At 57.6% G+C, this 20,068-nt stretch overlaps 1 protein-coding gene across 1 annotated transcript; it reads left to right on the top strand.

The window, feature by feature from the left end:
• Window positions 1-142: 142 nt before the first annotated feature.
• On the top strand, window positions 143-19,703 carry GRTP1 (growth hormone regulated TBC protein 1). The gene is made up of 8 exons (XM_028087369.2): window positions 143-250; window positions 471-622; window positions 6,029-6,187; window positions 9,248-9,372; window positions 11,474-11,570; window positions 16,985-17,157; window positions 17,254-17,439; window positions 19,520-19,703. Exons 1-8 carry the CDS (start codon window positions 213-215, stop codon window positions 19,607-19,609), a joined length of 1,020 nt encoding a protein of 339 aa, XP_027943170.1. The 5' UTR covers window positions 143-212; the 3' UTR covers window positions 19,610-19,703.
• The last annotated feature ends 365 nt before the right edge of the window (window positions 19,704-20,068 follow it).

Genomic DNA, 20,068 nt, shown 5'->3' with positions numbered 1-20,068 from the left:
GCTGGGGCCGCGGGAGCAGGTGCAGCTGCGGCCCCGCCCCCGCCCCCGCCCCTCTCCCCTGCTCGGCCCTGGAGCCCCGCCCCCCGTCCCGCCTCCCGCGCCCGCGGCCCGGCGGAAGGACACGCGCTCCGGTCCCCGGAGGTTGCCTTGGCCCCTAGGCGTCGACCCCACGGTTCCTGCGCCTCCGGGAGCCTCCTCCCCACCCTCGTGGCATGGAGTCCGCGGGGAGCGCCCGGGACCGGGTGTCCAGGTGGGCGCGTGGGGGCGGGGGCGCACCTCGCCCAGCCTGGGGTGCGGATGGGGACCTGGGGTTGTGGGTACGGGGCCGGAGTCCCCCGCTGCGCTCGGCCCCTGGCTCCACGAGCGCTCGCGGCCTCGTCCCGGCGGGGACCCTGGGCAGGGCCGCGGGGCGCACGTGCGCGCGAAACTTTATTGGGGGCTTACAGGTTCTTTGTATTCTTGGGTTATAGGATTGATCCGTACGGGTTTGAAAGGCCCGAAGACTTCGATTATGCAGCTTATGAAGAGTTTTTTTCTACCTACTTGGTGATACTCACTAGAAGAGCCATAAAATGGTCTAAACTTCTGAAGGGGAGTAGTCGTGTCCAGCGGAGTGGGACAGGTGAGTCGGCAACAGACGCGCGAGGAGAGGCCCGGCTTCCCTGAGCCCTCAGCTGGCCGCGCGAGGCTTCGAACTCGCTAGAACCTGCCCTAGTAAAGCGCAGGAGCCCCTTCCCCCCCTTTGAGGTGGGGTCCGTGGCCTTCCTTCCAAATAGGGGACCAGATCTGGGGTCGGGGGCTGGCTGGCAAGAAAACCACTTTCCTGCTCTCAGGAGTGAGCAAGGTTCTCCCCTGGCCCATACCCGCGGTGAAGCCCTCCCTCCCGGCTTCCCTCAGGGTCACAGCCACTTCACTCCAGCTGCTGCCCCCTCCCTGTCCCCACGGACCACCGGGCCTGCCTCACTCTGGGCTTCTCCCCTCCTCCAGGGTTTGCCTGGAATGCCGCCTCCAGGCGGCCCTCCCAAGCTCCTGTCTGGGATGGCCGGTCCTTCCTGTTACACCACACACCCACACAGTCCTGCCCCGACCGCCCTGCTTCTGTTGCCCTCTGGCTGGGTAACTGGTGCATATCTGGTTTGCTGTATTCCTGCTGGAATCACAAGCCCCCTCCCTGCCGCGGGGGTTGGTCTCTATAATTGCTTCAGTATTTGTTGAATAAATGAATGAAGTGTTTGCCTGCCCTGTTCCCCAGGCTGCGGATAAAGGGCTGGTGGAACCTGCTGGTGGGAGCTGAGGGCGTTGGTAGGTGTGTGCTTCCAGGAGTTAAGATAAGGGACTTTCTGAAATAGGATGTTAATGACAGAGAAGGGGTGAGGCCGGAGGGCAGCTGCAGGGACAGAGCCGTGTGACAGACACTGGGGATGGAATGAGGGCGTGCTGGACTTGGAACCAGGGTTGCATCACATGACCCGGCAGGTTTGTAAGGGTTTGTAAGCAAGGGGGTGACAAGATCAGTTTTTGCTTGTAAAGGGGTTAGTGAACAGGGCCCAGGTGGTCCCGGTGCATAGCCCAGGTGAACACGAGGGTTGGTGGAGGCAGGTTGATTTTGGAGGGACAGTGCTCGTGGAGGAGGGAGGCTCTTGCTCCACACTGGGCCCCCCCAACAACATGCCTCTCCCCTGCTGGGGCCCCTCCTCGGGGCTGTTACTGATCGGGGAGGGTTTGGTAAGCACTCAGGTAAGCTGGCCTCATTCCAGGAGGTCTGGGGGGCGGGGGCTGGGAGGGGCTCAGGCTGGTGCCGTGTTGCCCTGTGGATCCTGGGGGCCGGCGCACGGTGTGCCTCCTCCAGGGATCACTAATGGCCATCCCTGCGTCACTCTGGTGTTACTGTGTTTCCACCAACATAGTCTGCTTTTGTTTCCCTTTTCATTTATTCTTAAAAGTTGACTGGTCTTTTGTTCTTAAAAAAACAGAAGTGTATAAAGTAAACGTAATTTATGTACGTGGTAAAATATGTTAATTGCGTTGAAAGATGTAGAGTGACCCGGAGTTCGTCTCCTGGCCCAGACCCTTCTGTGAGGCAGAGGCGATCGTCGGGACCACCCTGCGTCTCCGCCGGAGCAGGGTGAGCACACGCACGCGTGCACACACACGTGCAAATGCAGCCGCCCCCACTGCGCGGGAGTTTGCCTTAACGCAGGAGAAGGCTTCCTGCCCGCCGTGGCTAATTCCGGACTGCTGACCAGTGGTCAGGGAAAGCCCGGTCCCTGTCAGGTGTGTGTGTGCATAAGCCTGTGTTTTTACGTGAAACACAAATGCGCCTTCATCTCCCTACCTTTGGTTTTATCGTTTGGTTCCAGTGTGTCCCGTCCTTCCCTTTGAACGAGGTGAGCCCACTGACTGACGGTCTGCACCGCCTACCGAAGCCACACTCCGTATCCTGTGTCTGTTTTCCAGCATCTGTTCTCTCCAAGTTGAGCAGGACTGAGAGCAGCCAGATGCAGAATCTTCCAGATGCTTGTTCTTCCCATCTTTTTAGTTCTCTTACCTTGGCTCAAATGTTTTGTCTTGTTTTTGCTTCTGCTTTCTTTGAGCACTGGTATCTGTCAACTTTAAGAATTTAGATGGTTTTATTGAACTACTTTTTTGTTTTAATATTTCTTTGACTCAGTAACAAGTATAAGTGGCATAGCAGGTTTGGAAGCAGACATGTTTGACTCCTGATGAGCCTGCAGCCTGGGGCCTGGCAGTCAAGGGGAGCTCGCGGCCTGCTGTCTTCAGGAAGGGGTGGGGCACAGATGAGTCTGTGAGAGGCATGTGGGCTCACACGGTTCTGTGACGCTGGGTGTCACGGCTGGCGCTTGGCATGATGGTTGGGGAGCCTGGGGTGGCTGTCAGGCATGAACAGGAGTGCAGGGGTCATTCCAAAGTGAGAACCCAGTTCTCCCACCAGCTCCAGGCCGACCGCAGTGTAGTCGGGCACGTGGCATCCCAGGGAGGCGGTGGTGGTGGCTCTGTGGGACCCACGGGTGCACGTTCACAGCCAGGGAGCCGCACCTGCATGGCCCCCCCTTTGGGCCCGTCCTGGGACCGAGTCTTGTTTTCTTCATCCTGCCGTGTGGTGCTCTGTGTGGAGGACTTTCATCTGGAGGCCGACCTCGGTCACCAGTAACACAGGGACCTCCGGATCTTGGTGTCAGCCCGTCTGCAGAGGGCAGCCCGGACTTCGGCTTGACCGCCATTTGTGGACGTGACGAAGGTCTGCTTTGTCCTTCTCTTTTTTCTTTTCGTCTGTAGCAAATGTCCACAGGGAACCGTAAGACGGCTTCCTTCTTCTCCCTCCACCTAGGCAACCGCGGTTGGGCGGACTCAGCCGGGCCTTGGCCGACCACCTGCTCCGCCCACGGCTGGCGCCCCGGTCTCCTTCCCAGTGGCTTAGAATATCAGCGCCATTTAAGTTAGAATTAAGTTGCAAAAACAGACTTTCAAAGGCAAATACCAACACACAGGGATTTGTTTCACCTTCTTTAAAGATCCCCCCCCCCATTCCCCGAGGTCAGGGAAGGTCAGTCTCTGGGGACAGGTAAGCTAGTTTCATTCTCTTCCAAAGAAACATTGTTTAACTCCAGAGAACAAACAACAAAAGTAGCAGAAGCCTTCATCCTTGGAAACTGTTGCAACAGCTCAGCCCTGGCCTGCCCTCCCGGCTGGGCTGGTGGGTCCCAGCAGCGCCCAGTGTCTGACTCTAGGGAGGGGTTTAGGCATTTTGCATTTGCCTTTTTTATCTTTCTATTTAAAAAAATTTTTAATTTGCAGGGAAATTCACTCTTACCTGTTGACACTTCTGTGAGTTTAGACAAACACGCAGAGCCCCGGGTCACTTTGAGCGAGACTGAAAACAGTCCCCTCCTGGTGCCTGGTCCCTCCCCGCCTGGCGGGCTGGGGCCTCTGAGGATGGCACGGGAGCGGCCCCCCGCAGCCCCCCGCGGCCCCTGGCCTTCCAGGCTGGCTCCTTCCGCCTCACACTGCTACGCAGCCGCGTCCCCAATCTTGGGTCTGTCTGATCGCTGAGGAACATTCAGTCTCGGGCGACCACAGGGTCTGTGTGCGTGCGTCAGCCGGAGGGCGTGCGGGAGGCTCAGGCCAGCGTTGTAAACGCCCAGGACTGGGGGTGCAGGGTCGTACGGTGGCTGTGTGTTTAACGGGCAAGAAACTTCAGTCTTGCCCATCGGCCGCGCACTTGTGGGCTCCCGCCAGCCACCTTCTTTGCGCAAAAGACCGTTGTGCCTACATGGGCTTCCTTTGCAACTTTGTCAAAAAGCAGTTGCTCCGCTCGTGCGGGGCTGGTTCTGGATTTCCCGTTCCGTCCCCCGGGCCTGGGCGCTACAGCGTCGGGTTACCTTGAGCTCAGGTAGTGACTCCAGCTTCACCTCAAGCCTTGTTTTGGTTCTTCCAGTTCCGTTGCCTTTCCCCTGGACTTTCACAATCCGGTTGAATTTATAGATCGGTTTTAGAGTTTCACTTTGTTGTTGACATGTGTGTTCTTCCCTTTTGGGGTCCCCACTGGCTCCGCCCCCCTGCGTCATGGTGGCTCCTTCAGTGCATGGCGTCAGAGTGGGGCTCAGCCTGAATGGCCCGTGTGCGCGGTGCGCGGTGCGCGGGAGAACCACGTGAGCTTCTGCTCTTCCCGGCCCCGCGCGGCGACAGTACCCCGGCTTGGAGGCGGCCACGCCGGCCAAGAGGGTTTCTGGTTTCCTTTGGCTTTCACTGAGCGGCATCAGTCAGGCTGTCCATCCGCCCGGGCGGCGCCCAGCTCCCGAGGCCCCGCGTGCCCCCCCCTCCTGGAGCTCCACGCAGGGTGCTCCTCAGTCGTGGGGAGTTTGACGGCATAGGGCTTTAGCCGTGGTGCTTTTGCTGACTGTTACCCGTGTTACTCCTCTAATGTTTTTCTGTTAAATGTCGCTGATGCCTCAGATGTTTTTTTTCTTATAGCAGATTGTGGAACTTCTTTCATTGTATGACCTTTTATTTTTTCTTAAAGTCATTTCTTTTTATTTTATGTATTTTTAAAGTGCATTTCTTTTTTAAGAGTGGTACTTAAATATATGAAAAGAAAACAACAAACCTTTGAAAATTTCCTTTGAAAATGAGCTGTTTTGAGGGTTAAATTAAGGTCATTAAAAGCATAATGTGGTGCCCCAGGGCTTACTGTAATTCATTTGAATGTTAGTCTCCCAAATCTTTCCCAGCTGCCTGGGAAATTAGTGATGCATTGAGGTAGCTCGTGGTTTTTGGCTGCTTCTCCTATATGTTTCTATGGTCGTTAGAAAATGATTACTTTTTCACATATTTATTATCAATAAAAATATTTCTCCCAAAGTAGTTCTCCACTTACACAGATAAGGTGTAGAACAGGACAGTGACCTGCCGCTGAGTCCCCCAGCCAGAGGGGCCACACAGACCCCAGCCCCGAAACCTGCTGGGCCTCCTCCCGCGCTCTGCCCCACGCTCGTCCTCTGTGCGGCTGCAGAGAGCTTCCCCGAGCCCCATCTGACCTCGGCCCCATTTCCCGGTCACCCCAGGGCTGGACCATGCACCTGAGCTGCTGTCCCTGCCCACAGCTGTCCCTCAGACCCTCGCTGCTCCCCGACCAGCAAGGGCCTCTTCCTGCCTCTGTGCCTTCACTCAGTGTGGCCTCTCTCCCTCCAGCTTTCCCGGTCTCTCCTCCTGTGTGTGGACCCCGGCCTGTGGGGCCCTGACCCGGAGCTTGGGGCCCGGCCCGTGGCGTCCGGCGCAGTCCACGCTGGTGGTGAGGGAGGCCCGGGGGCTGCCTGTGTCACCTCCCTGCCTGTTACAGTGCGGGACGGGGAGCAGGTTCTGTGACGGGTGTGCGTGTGCCAGTGTTCTCCTGGCGGACGTGGGGAGACGTGAGCTGCACGCATGGAAGTCAGTGTCCTCGGCCCCGAGGCCTCTGAGCCCAGGCAACGCGTGTCTGTCCCTCTGAAGCAGCCCCTTCTCTGTGTTTCAGTGAAGCGCTATATCCGGAAGGGCGTCCCCCTCGAGCACCGGGCCTGCGTCTGGATGGGGGTGAGTGGAGCCCAGGCCCAGATGGACCGGAGCCCCGGCTACTACCACCGACTCCTCCAGGGAGAGCGGAACGACAGGCTGGCGGAGGCCATCAGGACAGGTGAGCCGCCCGGGCAGCTCCCTGGAATTGTAATGCTGAAGAGGCAATGCACGTTGTTCAAGAGGCACCTGCTGTTTTTAAGTCGAAATTTTATTTTTCTTAAAGGAAAATCAAAGCTTAAGCATTCATGAGGGGAGAACAGTGCTTTTAATTGCTTCAGCCAGCCAGCACGGACGTGGGTGAGGGAAGGACCAGGTTTCTTCCCTGAAGAACCCGAGGCGGGTGCGCAGGCTGCTGAGCCAGCGATCAGGACGCGGAGGGTAATCCCTGTGAGGGATTTGTGCTGATGGCAGCACCCTTGGGCTTACAGACACGGTGACCCGCGTGTCCTGACGCTGCACACCCTGGCTGCCCACCTCGGTGTCAAACTCCCGTCGTCATTTGGGGTGCTGACGGATCCCCAGATTTTCTCAGTGGCCACATAGGCTCACCAGCTCTTAAATGTCTGAAGTGCCCCAAATAAATATATAACCTAAACTGAATAATTAGATTTTGAGAAAATATCTGCCTTTCTGATTTTGTTTTTGAGAAATACAAACTTAAACACAAAATACTTAAAAAAAATTTTTTTTAAAGATTTTGTTCATTCATTTGAGACAGAGATATATAGAGAGAGAGAGCATGAGGAGGGGGAGAGGCAGAGGCAGAGGGAGAAGCAGGCTTCCCGCTGAGCAGGGAGCCGGATGCGGGGCTCGATCCCACAGGACCCTGGGATCATGACCTGAGCCGAAGGCAGACGCTTTACCATCTGGGCCACCCAGCCGCCCCTATTTTTATTTTTTTAAAAACTTAAAAAGATTTTATTTGAGAGAGAGAGCATGCACACGTGAGTGGGGGGAGCCTCGGGGGCAGAGGGAGAAGCAGGCTTCCCGCCGAGCAGGGAGCCCGATGCGGGGCTCGATCCCAGGACCCTGGGATCATGACCTGAGCTGAAGGCAGACGCTTTACCATCTGGGCCACCCAGGCACCCCTATTTTTATTTTTTTAAAAACTTAAAAAGATTTTATTTGAGAGAGAGAGCATGCACACGTGAGTGGGGGGAGCCTCGGGGGCAGAGGGAGAAGCAGGCTTCCCGCCGAGCAGGGAGCCCGATGCGGGGCTTGATCCCAGGACCCTGGGATCATGACCTGAGCTGAAGGCAGACGCTTAACCGACTGGGCCACCCAGGTGCCCCACAAAATAATTCTTTAAAACCCAATTACTTGAATGTGCTGAGAGGTGGGGCTCCCTGATGGAGTGAAATTGAGGTGTGTCCCCAGCCTAAGGAGGGGGGTCCCTCGGCCCTCGAGGCAGCCCCAGCAGGGGAACCCGGGGGAGGAGGGGCTGCTGGGCTGCCTCAGGTTGGAGGAGGCCTGGGGTCCAAGGGAGGCCATGCATATCAGATAAAACAATGTTGCTATTCGTTTGAAAAGTGAATTTAAAGGTTCTGTTTAGTGCCGGCATTTTTGGGTAACAATTTTTTATTGTAAAATATACATAACAGAATTTACCGTTCCATCTTTCCAAACTGAAACTCTGTCCCCCTTAAACACCAACGACTTCCCCGCCCCCGAGGCGGCGGCCTCCTCTCTGTCTCAGGTAAGTGACATCATGCGGAATTTGTGCTTTTGTGTCTGGCTTACTTGGCTCAGCGTGGTCAGTATTGTTGCACGTGTCAGGGTCTTCTCCTTAGGGCTGAGCACCGTTTGGCTGTCAGGACAGACTCCGTCCAAGGTCCCTCTTCTGCCGGTGATGGGCACCCCGGTTGGCTCCTGCCTGTGTGAGTCTGCTGTCAGGAACCGGTGTCCAGAGATTTCTTGGAGACCCTGGTTTCGGTTCTTCTGGGGATGTGCCCGCAGTGGGACTGCTGGGTCACGTGATCGTTCTAAGTCCGGTTTTTTGAGGGACCTGGAGAAATCACTTTACGGGGACAGAGGGTGGAACATTCACGCTGCGTGTGAGCAGAGCCTGGACGTCCCTGTCCACACCTCCTTCCATGGTGGGGGCAGGGGCCGTTTCGAGACGTGGAAAACTCCTCCGAAAGGACAGTGTGTAAGATGAGCACAGCTGGTCACTCCAGAGTCTGAATTAGTAAAAACACTAATTTTCTCCTCTGGAATGTTGAGAATTCCAGGAAAAAAACCTTCTTGTAAACAAACATACAATGAAAAATAATGTGCTTTGAGGCACTAAAGCTTACTGTTCAGCTCAGGTCTGTTCTCTGGTCAGCGGAGGTTCAGCACAGGCGCCATAGGTAGGGACAGAAGCACTGTCCCCTCAGTGCTGGGGACGCAGGTGCGAATAGAGGCCGGCCCAGAGGCGCCTCACCCAGTGGCGGGCGGGGAGCTGAGGGTCCGGCGTGTCCGGTCCGTTCTGGTGGTCACACCTAGTGGCAGCGAACACACCACTAATCTCATCTAAGTGAGCTCAGTGGGTTCAGAAGACAGACACAGACCCTCCTTCCTTCCAGCCGTCCGCAGGCTAACACGTATGAGCCAGGTGTCGGGTCCGCGTGGGGCCTGGCCTGTCGGCGCTGGTGCAGAAAAGGCAGACCAGGGTGTCTGACGGGCAGAGAGAGGCCGGCCGGGTTTATTCACCTCTGTGTTCAGTCTCGTCCTTTATAACTGAAAGGGATTCTCAGTGTGTTTTCTATCTTCAGAATTGGGAAGATTTTCCAGTGTTGTGAACAAGAGTTCACCTGTTGCCTGGGGTCCTACAGTTGAGCGCCCTCCCTGGCCAAGGGGTGACATTGGGGGTGGTGGTGCAGATGGGGTGCAGGGCCGAGGACCTTGAGCAGAGGCGGGGGCCACGTGGCGGGAGAAGCGACCTTGGAGAGAATGTGCTGTTGGGGCCGCCAGGGCCCTGGGGCTGTAGCTGGACAGGGCGGGAGAGCCCGCCAACACCTTTGTCTTCCATCCTGACTCCTGTTACCGTGGCCCCGTTGCCCGTGAAGGGTGGCCAGGGTCACTAGGCGGGGTTTTAGACCTCGTCAGGGGTAGACACAAGGACTACTTTGTACATCATAGGCCAGTCTTCCGTCCCCACCATCTGGATAATTCCGTGTCGTGAATTTCCCTGCAGATATGAACAGGACCTTCCCGGACAACATTAAATTCCGGAAGAGTGCCGATCCCTGCTTACAAAAGACACTGTATAACGTGCTCCTGGCCTATGGGCGCCACAACCAAGGTGTGGGCTATTGCCAGGTAAGTGCCAGGAAATTATAGCACATGCCAGTGGGGAAGGTGAGCGTGATCTATAGCAGGGGCGTTCTCCTGGTGAAGGCCAAGTGTTCGGTCCCGTTCATGAGCCCCAGACGCAGGGCTGTGATGTTGAAATGTTTTCCAGGTAGAGAAGCAGTACAACATCTACTTAGGATTTCTTTTGGTGCCAGACCGTAGGGAGGGGTGAGGCTGGGAAGCAGGCAGGAGCTCAGTTGTGTGAGCAGGGCTGTCGTTACTGACATGAGTGACCAGCACCTCCTGGCCTCAGTGCAGAGAGTGCGTGTGCATGTCTGTGTGTGCATGCGTGCATGTCTGCGCCTGCGTATATGCATGTGTGTGCATGTGTGTGTGCATGCACACGCGATGTGATGGGGAGTTCCTTCCACATCATTTCTGGAAGTCAGATCTTCCTGCATTTGCAGGTAACAGCAAGCCTCATTACCTGTCGATTTTTGTCACCTTGTGTGGATTTGCTGCAGGAAGCAGCACATCACGTGTAGACGAATCATTTCTCGTTCCTTCCAGACGTCACTCTGCCTGGGGCGGGGGGAGGGAAAGAGAGAAGGGCCCGAGTGCTCTCTGCGCACCTGTGTGGGACAGGTGGGCCTGTGCTGTTGGGGCGTGTGAGCGGCCCGTGCACGCACTCCCCGCGTGTCGGCACTGCACGTCCTGCCTGCGGCCCACGGTGGGAGCAGCTTCCCGCTTCCCGAGCTCCTGCTTCTGTGGTTCCCTGGGGACGCTGGGACTCACAGATGGGAAGTTTGCATCTGACCCTCGTGGGCGAGGCTCCAGGAACTCGGTGGGGTGGGGGTGGGGGTGGGGGCGCGGGCAGCGGCTGCAGAGGTGGGAGGGGGCAGGTCCTTCTGCAGAGACTGGCGGCAGCGGTGCGTACCGGAGAGCGCTGTTCGCTGACCACTGCGCCAGGCTGTTTGAGGTTGCTGTGGTACCTGCAGGCCGTGCCACAGCAGAGGAGGCTGGGCTGGGCTTCTGTTGCCGTCATAACTTAGGGTCCTGGACGCGGACTGGCCTGGAGGAGCTGAGGAGGCCGCGTGGTCCAGAAACTGCCTTTACATATTCTAGTTACCATTCTTGCAGCTTTTTTTTTTTTTAAGATTTTATTTATTTGAGAGAGAGAGGGAGCACAAGCAGGGGGAGGAGCAGAGGGAGAAGCGGACTCCCAGCCGAGCAGGGAGCCCGATGCGGGGCTCAATCCCAGGACCCTGAGATCTTGACCTGAGCTGAAGGCAGACGCTTAACGACTGAGCCACCCAGGCGCCCCTCTTGCAGGTTTTAAAAACAGCTTTAAAAAAACAGCCTATACAGCTTTAAGCTTGGCACGATGCCAGAGCTCGGGTGCGTATTTGTGAGACTGCACGTGGGCCGCAGAACGAGGTGTGTGGCCACGAGGGTGACACCAGGAGTCTGTTCGGTCACGGTCGCAGGCGGGGGCCCTCAGTGGCCCGCGGGAGGGTCTGCTCCAGGCCCCCGGCCTCTGGTGGCCTCTGGCGGTCCCTGGCGTGTGTGGCCTCTCCCTGCGTGGTGTCTGCGTGTCCAGATTCGTCTTGCTGGCTGTGCCCCCGTTACCGGAGGAGGGCACATGCAGCTTAGAAAAACAGACGCCCTAAAGGAGAATGAGGAGGACGCAGAAGGCGCAGTCGTGCAGACGCTCCCCAGCAGTGGGTGAGCCCCGCGCCTGTCGCTCGCATGCACCGTGAATGTCCCCCTCCATCTCCATCTAGAATCTGTCCACACCCCACGTGTCAGGCCACGTTCCTGGTGAAGTTCAGCCACGGGTCTGGTTTCCTGATGCAGCTGTGCCCTCAGACTGCTGTAGGAACTGGCTGTGTGTCGTGTGTCGTCGCGAGGCTGAAGGTGGGAGTGGAGTCTGTAGGTTTCCCAGCTGAGCCCCAAGAGCTTCCTCACACTGTGTTGTGTTTCTCCCTCTTCGTGCCGAATGCATCACTGAAAGGCCACCCCTGGATGGTGCGGATTTTGGGGGAGAGCAAGGGAAATGCAGTTCGTGGGGAGCAACCCGAGGTCTGCAGAATCTTGAGGTGGCCTAAAACTCATTTTCTCACTTCAGGGAATGAACTTCATAGCGGGATATCTGATCCTCGTAACGAAGAGTGAGGAAGAGTCCTTCTGGCTGTTAGATGCTCTCGTGGGAAGAATACTGCCGGGTATGTGGACCGTCCCTGCTGTCTTAGAGCTTGAAATTCCCATGTCGGGGGCTCGGCCCCAGTTCCCAGCCTGAACTGTCGTGGGGAGACTCACGGGACCTCAGCGCGGGGCCTGCTCGTCCCAGGATCTGAGGGAGGGCCACTTGGCTCCGTGCACAGACTTGCTCTCAAGTTTGGGAATCATCCTAAGAGTAGTTGTCCACTGGTACTGTTACTGTTATGGGGTGAAAATAATTCTTTTCGCACATTTTTACTTTTCTTTTTATTAACAAATATTAACTGTTTTAAAATTAATTACAAGTTAATCGTCAGTTTATCGGTTAATAAAAACCACTGGTTTTGGTGACGCGCAGCATAGATGGAGATCGCTTGGGGAAGACCTGTGCCCTCCACAGCCGGGACGGTTGGGGCGACCACTCACAGCCTCACGCCTGGCCTGGGGCGCGGATGGGCATGCCCCTGGAGTTGGGCTGGGGCCGCCCCGCGTCACCCAGGAGAGCTGGCTGCGGCCCCGGCAGCCCCGTGCCGACTCTGGGGGGGTGTGCACTGTGGTTTCAGCCCCGTGGCACACGGCACATGTCGGTGCCAGAACAGCCATGCCGCACGGCCCAACTACTGAATCCATCTTACAGATGAGGACACTTGAGGCCTCGACCCCACGGCTGTCAGACCTTGGCACAGGTCTCACGGAAGCGTGAACCAGAGTGGCACCATGACAGAAAGGAAGCATTTAGACGGGGCCTCCTCACGCTCCGGGCCGCCATTCCTGAGGGCACAAGCACCCACAGCAGCGGCCCGCCTGGACGGGCCGCCTTCGAGGAAGGCGTGAGCACTCGGCGTCCCGGCTCCGCTGCGGGGGCCTGAGCCGCGGGCGCGGGAATGGCGAGGAAGCAGGGGCAGGATGAAGTGGTGACAGCGCCGCGTCCAGAGACTGAGTTAGGAGTGTTTGTATCCTGGATCAATTCAGTTCTGGTCTGCAAAGAGCTGTTGAGAACCTGCCGCATCCCAGTGTTGCTCTGGGGGCTGGAGAACAACCGTGAGGGGAGCGTGAGAGGCCCTGGCACCATCCCACGGCGGCGGCAGCTGCCGCCACGCGCACCGCGTCACAGATGGGTAGGACAGGTGTCAGGGGCGGTAAGCATGACTTAGAGAACCAGAGGGGCTCCAGACTGACCCTTTTTAGCCCGTAAAATGTCATTTCCTGTCATCCCGAGGTGCTGTTGAACCCAACTGCAGTACAAACACGCCTCGATTCAAAACCAGTAAATGAAACTGCCAGGATGGAAGGGGACGGGAGGCGCTGCTCATCGGCCCACAAGCCGGGTGGTCCCAGCGCCAGTGTCCCGCTTTGACTTCTTTCTTTCCGTGTTACACAGAGAGATGCGCTGCCAGGTCCTCCCGCGAGAAGTTGAGGTGGCGCGGAGCGTAGACTAGAACCTCGGCCAGTGCCGCCCGGCCCCCTTCTCCCCGGAGGCGGCTGCGCGGGTTCACGCGGTTCGTGCTCACACACGCAGAGAGACACGGACAACACGGTGAGGACCAGCAACACGGAGCATAAGCTGTCGGAAAGATGAGCAGAGACGAAAGCAGGTTCATTGGAAAAACTGACAGAACAGGCAGGACTGACAGAAAAAGCGGGTAAGGTATTTAGAAACGGAAAGGGTGCTGTAATTTGGAAATCTGTAGAGACTTTTAAGAACTCCAAGAGAATATGAATAAAATGAAGTGGCCAGATGGAAAACTGAGAAAAACACCGCCTAACAAAGCTGATCTGAGGGAACCTAGAATGTCTGAGATGACCCGTGGGCAGACAGGCAGGGTCGCATCGAACCTCAGAGGAACAGATCATTTCTTTATCAATGTTGCAGAAAACAGAGGAATAAACACCCATCAGCTTCCGATACAAGATCCCAGCCGTGCGGCTGACCTCGCGGGTGTGCGTGCACAGACGGCCACACTCGCCCAGCCAGCAGCCCCTGGGATCTTGACGAGCTAGGGGTTCTCTCGGATGCAGGGAGGGCCTAACTGAGATACTCGAGGGCAGAGTGGAGCCACGCAGGCTGGAAGGAATCCTGGGGATGTGTCCTGATGCTGTGATTGTGGGAACAGTGTGGTGTCCGGTCAGGGATGGACAGCACAGCATGGAGCCCAGAAATCAGTCTGCTCGTCCGTAAGTCTGTGGGAACTGGTACGGGAGATAGGTCATCTACGGCCTCATTTTGGGACAGCTCTGCGTGGAAGGAAACAAAATTAGACCCTTAGTTCTATTCCAGATGAATTCAAGACGTAGGTGAAAAAGCAAAACTTGGACCCGAGAAAATAAGATGTACAACGGTTTCACGATTGCCGAGTATGGAGGAAGTTTTTGAACGAAATTCTATGAAAGATGTGCTTGATAATTTTAATTACGTTAAAATGAAAAATTGATTTTGACACAAGATCGTAAGCAAAGTAAAAAGAGAAGCTGCAGTTTTGGGGAAGGTGTCTGTGATCATGTAACTAACACATCAAGGATCCCTAAAACTCAGAAGCAGCTCCATAGAAAATCCATCCGTTTGCAGCGGAGGCGGCCTGCGTGGCTGGCCAGGGTCTCCGGTGAGCAAGGAGCGGGCTGACACCTGTGAAGCAGACGACAGAGCCTCAGCACGGCCCGCACTGGCCACCGCCCTGGGCCGGTGGTGACACCCCAGGTTCAGAGTCGTGTTCTGGAACATCAGCACGCATGCGATGCCTGTATGCACTCAACTCGGCCCTGCACGCGCAGACCTGGCAGCTCACGCCAGCCATGGGGATGCCAGGTGGCCTTTTCCGGGTCGTCCCCACTCAAACCCAGGCATTCGGCAGGAGGAAGGACAGGAAGAGGCCGCCTGCGCCTGCAGCTCCCTGGTGCTGACGGTGCCGTCCGACCTCAGGGACACGGGGAGCACCGCCGTGGGAGAGCGCACCGAGTCATGAGCCAACACCAGTGAATGCATAGACTGGCGTCCTGAGAAGCTGGTGTGACCGGTTTCCCCTCCAAACACAGGGAAACAGGTTGTTCGTAGCCCAGCTCAAGCTAGGTGGTCCAGGTGAGGAGCCAGGCAGCGCTTTGGGGAGGCTCAGGGGTCCTGGGGAGCAGAGGGGCCGGCCTCAGTCCTGAGTCCTGTGGATGAACGTGCCCTGGAGGGTCATCCCACCCGCGGGCTGCACCTCATGGCCCGTACCCCTGCCTGCAGGCTGGCCGGAGAGCATCAGTTTTGGAATTCGATTACATAGGCCTGAATCCCAGCTCGGCCGCTTACTACTCAGCAGTAGTCACACGGCCCTTTCTCCATCTGTGCGCCCCACCCCCACCCTGCCCCCCAGCCTGGCTCAGCCCTCCGATGTGCTGGCACGGCCATGAGGCTGTTTGCAAAAGCATGCCGTCCCCAGGAGAGCCTGTCGCGGGCCCCATTCAGAGCTACGTAGGAGGCTCCTCCGTTCTGCGCTCAGCTGAACGCTGGCTCTTCTGCTCAGATGGGCCAGAGGCCTGGGTCTGTCTGCCTTCACGTCAGGGCGGGATGCGGGGAGGAGGGTGGGTCTTGGCCCTCCGGCCCTGGTGACTGGCCTGGGGCCCGTGGCAGTCTGTGTACGAGTTCACTGGGTCAATTTTCAGAAGCCGCTGTAAGCCTCTCTCGGGCTGGGAATGAGGCCACTGTGCTGGGAGCTCAGCAAACCCTCTAACCCGTCCAGGGCTTAACCCCAGCTCCCTTGGCGACGTCACTCAGAGAACTGGGTCGTGTGCAGGACACTCTGAAAGGACAACAGAGACTCTCTGCCCCCATCTGCCCGGGTGGGCCAGGATGTTGCTCAGCTTAAGAGGAGGAGACAGATGCAAAATGAGGATATGAGCAGGAAAAACTGAGAATCCCTGGATTTTATAACCGAATGGGCTTCTATTAAATCATTTCCAGGGTCCTTTAGTATTAAATGTGGCCTACTGCATGCTGACTCTTTGAAAATCAGTAACGTGACCACAGTACCGAGTCAGTGTTCATGGGGATCCTGTCTCCACCGGGCTGGTTAATTAGCATCTCGTCCCTTCGCCATGGTGAACGGCCGGAGAGCGGAGGCGCAGCAGGACCAGAAACTGTCCCGTTTATTCCTATTTTATTACGTAGACCACTTCCTGAATTTTAATAGCAAAAACTAAGCATTAAAATTTATTATAATGTGTTGCATTAATGAGCTAAAATGTTCTTTGGCAAGACAAACGTGCCTTCCAAGAAGCCTCTCTGTGGGAGGTGTGGTTCTGTCTGTGCTGCCCGGGCCGTCGGTCGGCAGAGGTCACCTCAGTGGGTTGTGCTTTCTGTGCTCCTGTGGCCTGGGGCCCCCAAGCCACTCACCCCACTAAGGAATTTCTCCAAATTAAGCCGTTGGTTCTCCTTGGGAGTGAACAGGACAGACTGTAGACCTCACACTGCCTCCGGAGGGGTGGGGACGTTTGGCTCCTTCTAGGGTTCTGGGAAATGTAGTGTCCTGGACCTTCATGTGTGCAGACAGCAGGTAGGACTGACTCTGAGCCGACAGGCCCTTAGGGCTCCACGCGTAGACGTTTGTGCCCAGAGCCCCCGTCCTCTGTGAGGCCGCCTGGACCCACAGCTTCTCTGGCTCCCAGGAAGGGGTCACTGTTGCACTGTCCCCAAGGCTCAGGGGGCCCCGGGCCCACCCCTCTGCCCCACAGCCTCCCTTAGTTGGGCGGGGCCCTGGCTGCATGTGTCGGCTCCGGGCAGGGGGGGGGAGGGGGCCCTGGCTGCGTGCGTCGGCTCCGGCGGTGGGGGGGGCCCTGGCTGCGTGCGTCGGCTCTGGGGGCCGCCTGTGACCGCTCCTCCTGTGTCCAGCTTGGTCTGTTCACTGAGCACAGCGTCCTTGGGGTTCGCCCCTGTGGTAGCAGGTGTCAGGATCTCCTTCCGGAGGCTGAGTGGTGTCCATTCCACCGAAGGCAGACATGGGCTTGCATCCGCCTTTTGGCGGTTGTACCCCTGCTTGGACACAGCATGCAGGCTCCTGCTTTCCACCAGCAGAGCCTCACTGCTGCATGCTGGGGCCTCGCTGGGGCCTCGCTGCTGCACGCTGGGGCCTCGCTGGGGCCTCGCTGGGGCCTCGCTGCTGCACGCTGGGGCCTCGCTGGGGCCTCGCTGGGGCCTCGCTGGGGCCTCGCTGCTGCACGCTGGGGCCTCGCTGGGGCCTCGCTGGGGCCTCGCTGCTGCACGCTGGGGCCTCGCTGGGGCCTCGCTGCTGCACGCTGGGGCCTCGCTGGGGCCTCGCTGGGGGAGCCGCTCCCAGGGCTCCTGGCGTCTTGCTGCAGAGGCTCCCTGGAAACTTCTGCTATCCCCCCCCAGCAGAGAGGGGCCAGGGACACAGTGCCTGGGTTTCTGCTCTCGTCCATGTGGCAGATTACTACAGTCCCGCCATGCTGGGCCTGAAGACAGACCAGGAGGTCCTGGGGGAGCTGGTGAGGACCAAGCTGCCGGCGGTGGCGGCCCTGATGGATGGGCACGGCGTCCTGTGGACCCTGGTTGTGTCGCGCTGGTTCATCTGCCTGTTTGTGGACATCCTGCCCGTGGAGGTGAGCACGGCGTGAGCCTCGCTGGGACCAGGGCCGTGCGGGCCGCCCCCCCCCCCCCGCCCCCCGCCCCGTGATGCACCATTTGTTTCTCCACAGACGGTGCTCCGAATCTGGGACTGTTTGTTCAACGAAGGATCCAAGATTATCTTCCGGGTGGCCCTGACCCTAATTAAGCAGCACCAGGCCTTTATTTTGGAAGCGACCAGCGTGGCAGACATCTGTGAGAGGTTCAAGGAGATCACCAGAGGGAGCTTTGTGACCGAGTGCCACACCTTCATGCAGGTGAGTGTCTGGGGTGGGCTCTGCTCCACGGCCCCGTTAGCCCGGGGGAGAACCAGTCTGCATGTCCCTGTCCCTTCTGGGCCTCGGCCTCGGTGGCCCCCTCAGCCCTCCCAGACCCACCTGCTCCCGGAGCTCCACGACAACAGCTGCCCCTCCTATTGGGCCGCAAGCCCCATGACAGGCTTCAGGGCGGCTGGGACCCCCATGGGACCAGTCCAGGTTCACTGGGTCAGAGCACAAACCCGTCGATCCGCCATCCCATCGGAGCCCTTCCCCTGCTGCTGACATCTCTGGTTCCGGATGGCTCTCCTTGGCCCCAGTAGGGTTGCACAGGTCTGTTGTCTGTCCTACCCTGAAGGGCAACTTCCTCAACTGGGTCCTGAACCCAGGACCAGCGTGTAGACCACTCAGATCTGCTGAGTGAATGAAGCAGGAGCCAAAAGGCCTGACAGGCCTTCTGAGGAGGCCGCAGAGGCTGGGAGAGGCAAATTTTAGGTTTCCCCCTTTCCACCTGAAAGAATCACCAGCGCGGGGGAGGTGACGGAGGGCGCCAGGAAGGCCAGTGGCCAGGGGGTTCTGCCCGCCTTCCAGGAGGTAGCAAGACCCCAGCTCTGCTTGGGGCATGGGCAGCTGTCAGGCGACCATGGACCGGCGGCCTTCTGCAGGCAGGACTGCCCTAGAATCGAGGACGTTGCCGGTGCGCGACTGGAGGGTCCTCCAGCCGCGTGGAGTGAGGCAGCCCTACAGAGCAGCCTGGACAGAGCCAGAGAGAAACTGGGGCCTGTGCCCCAGGGCTCAGGAGAGGGTGGCCTGCTCTCTGGCTGCAGTGCTGGGGACCCCAGTCGCCAGGGCTACAAGCGTTTTCTGAATGGTAGGGCCCGGATGGGGAAGGCGGGACCGAACCCTACGGCCGACTCATTGAGAGGAGCCCGTCATGCAGGACCGACCGCCTCGCCCAGAAGGGCTTCTCTGTCCCCGCTAGCCCTTTGCTGCCAATGTTAGGGGCAGAGTCAAGCAGCAGAGGGCAGGGGTGTGAGTCTGGGAACGAGTCTGTCATGTGTCCAAGAGTGGACAGGACTCTAGCCCACCCTGTCTGCACCCCCACTGCAAGCCCCTCGTGTGGAGGTGGCTCGGTTTTCTGTTGAATGAGCTAGGGAAGCTCACGTGTAGGAAGCTACACATACGACAGCTTGGGGGTTTCTGGTACGTTCCTAGGTTGTGCGGCCGTCACCCATGCCCCGACCCCACCCAGCAGTCCCCAGTCTGTGGGTTCGCCTCCGTGTGTGACGCTGGCCGAGGACCTGTGCGCGCACACACGGCTAGTGCTCCAGAAGCGCTAGCATGTAGAGCGCGCCGCAGGTATTCCCAGAGCTGCGGGGGGGGAAGTGCAGACGAGCACGAGGCTGCCAGGCCGGCTCCGCCAGTCTGCCCACAGGGACACGAAGCTGCTGTGTGTGGTCCCGCAGCGCGGATGCACCCCTTGGAGGGAAGTTGTTGGGGAAGTGGCCCTGGGACAGTGTTTCTGCATTAAAGCACGCCGGCACAGTAACCGCAGCTCGTGAGTCAGGGCTCTCTGCGGTCCCGTGCAAGAACATCTAGAACGTTCTGGAGAATTAAAAGCAGTGACCTCCCACGAGCTCAGTGCAACCATCGCAGGAAGAACGCAGCTCCATGCCCATGTCCCCGCACCCAGCAGAGGACGCACCTGCTCCCATTTTTCAGGAACGTGGCCTGTTAGAACATAAACTCTACCCTGACCTCAGCACCAGCTTAACAGGCACGCACCTGTGGAGGAATTTCAAAAAACCCTTCTAATGCTAGACTTAGCGTTTGGCCTAGTTTGTTAACCATGAATTTCTTAGCCATAACTGCCGGAATTACCCAAATCGTTAGGCATAGAAGATGTGACGGCGTGGCCCTCCGCTCCCCAAGGGCTCAGTCAGGCTGGTTTCAGAGCCGCCGCAGGCCCTCGGGGTTCAAGGGTCGGCACAAGCACCCCTCCCCCACCACTGGCAAGTCCTTACCTGGTGCAGGTGGGGGTGCTGCTGAGCTGGTTTCTTATGTGGACTTTCTCTTCCAGAAAATATTCACCGAGCCTGGGAGCTTGTCCATGGCCACCATCATCAGGCTGCGCGAGAGCTGCAGGGCCAGGCTGCAGGCGCAGGGCTGACCAGGGCTCCTGTTCGCCGGGGCCGCAAGGCTTCATTTCCAGGGCTGACCAGTTTTTACTGCTTCCCTTCTTAGTGCTGTGAATACTCAATGTCTCTACACTCGTGAATTTTTTAAAAGAATGATTTAGAATTCTGTCATTCTGTAACTCAGTATGGGCTATGAAGTCATAAATTTCTAAAAATGTTTTTGAGATGTTCGCCCATAAAATGTGAGATGTACGTATTTGTAATAAAGTATGTCAACACTATGAGTTTGTGATCGTCTACTGATTGATGAAAACCAAAACAGCAAACGGTCATTAGCGTTATTTTTTTTTTTTAAGATTTTATTTATTTGAGAGAGAGAGAGAATGAGAGAGAAAGCACATGAGATGGGGGGATGGTCAGAGGGAGAAACAGACTCCCTGCCGAGCAGGGAGCCTGATGCGGGACTCGATCCAGGGACTCCAGGATCATGA

This window comes from Eumetopias jubatus, unplaced genomic scaffold (genome assembly GCF_037043125.1).
Source record: "Eumetopias jubatus isolate StellerSeaLion01/CBP00866 unplaced genomic scaffold, mEumJub1_p1.0 scaffold_3, whole genome shotgun sequence".
NCBI lineage: Eukaryota > Metazoa > Chordata > Mammalia > Carnivora > Otariidae > Eumetopias > Eumetopias jubatus.
The sequence above is the reverse complement of the archived record's forward strand: the minus strand, read 5'-3'. Positions and strand labels throughout refer to the sequence as shown.

Coding starts and splice junctions, on each gene's coding strand:
- GRTP1 (XM_028087369.2), top strand. CDS start 213: ATGGAGTCCGCGGGGAGCGCCCGGGACCGGGTGTCCAG. Junction 9,373..11,473: donor AAGGTGTGGGCTATTGCCAG/GTAAGTGCCAGG, acceptor TTCTCACTTCAG/GGAATGAACTTCATAGCGGG. Junction 11,571..16,984: donor CGTGGGAAGAATACTGCCGG/GTATGTGGACCG, acceptor TCCATGTGGCAG/ATTACTACAGTCCCGCCATG.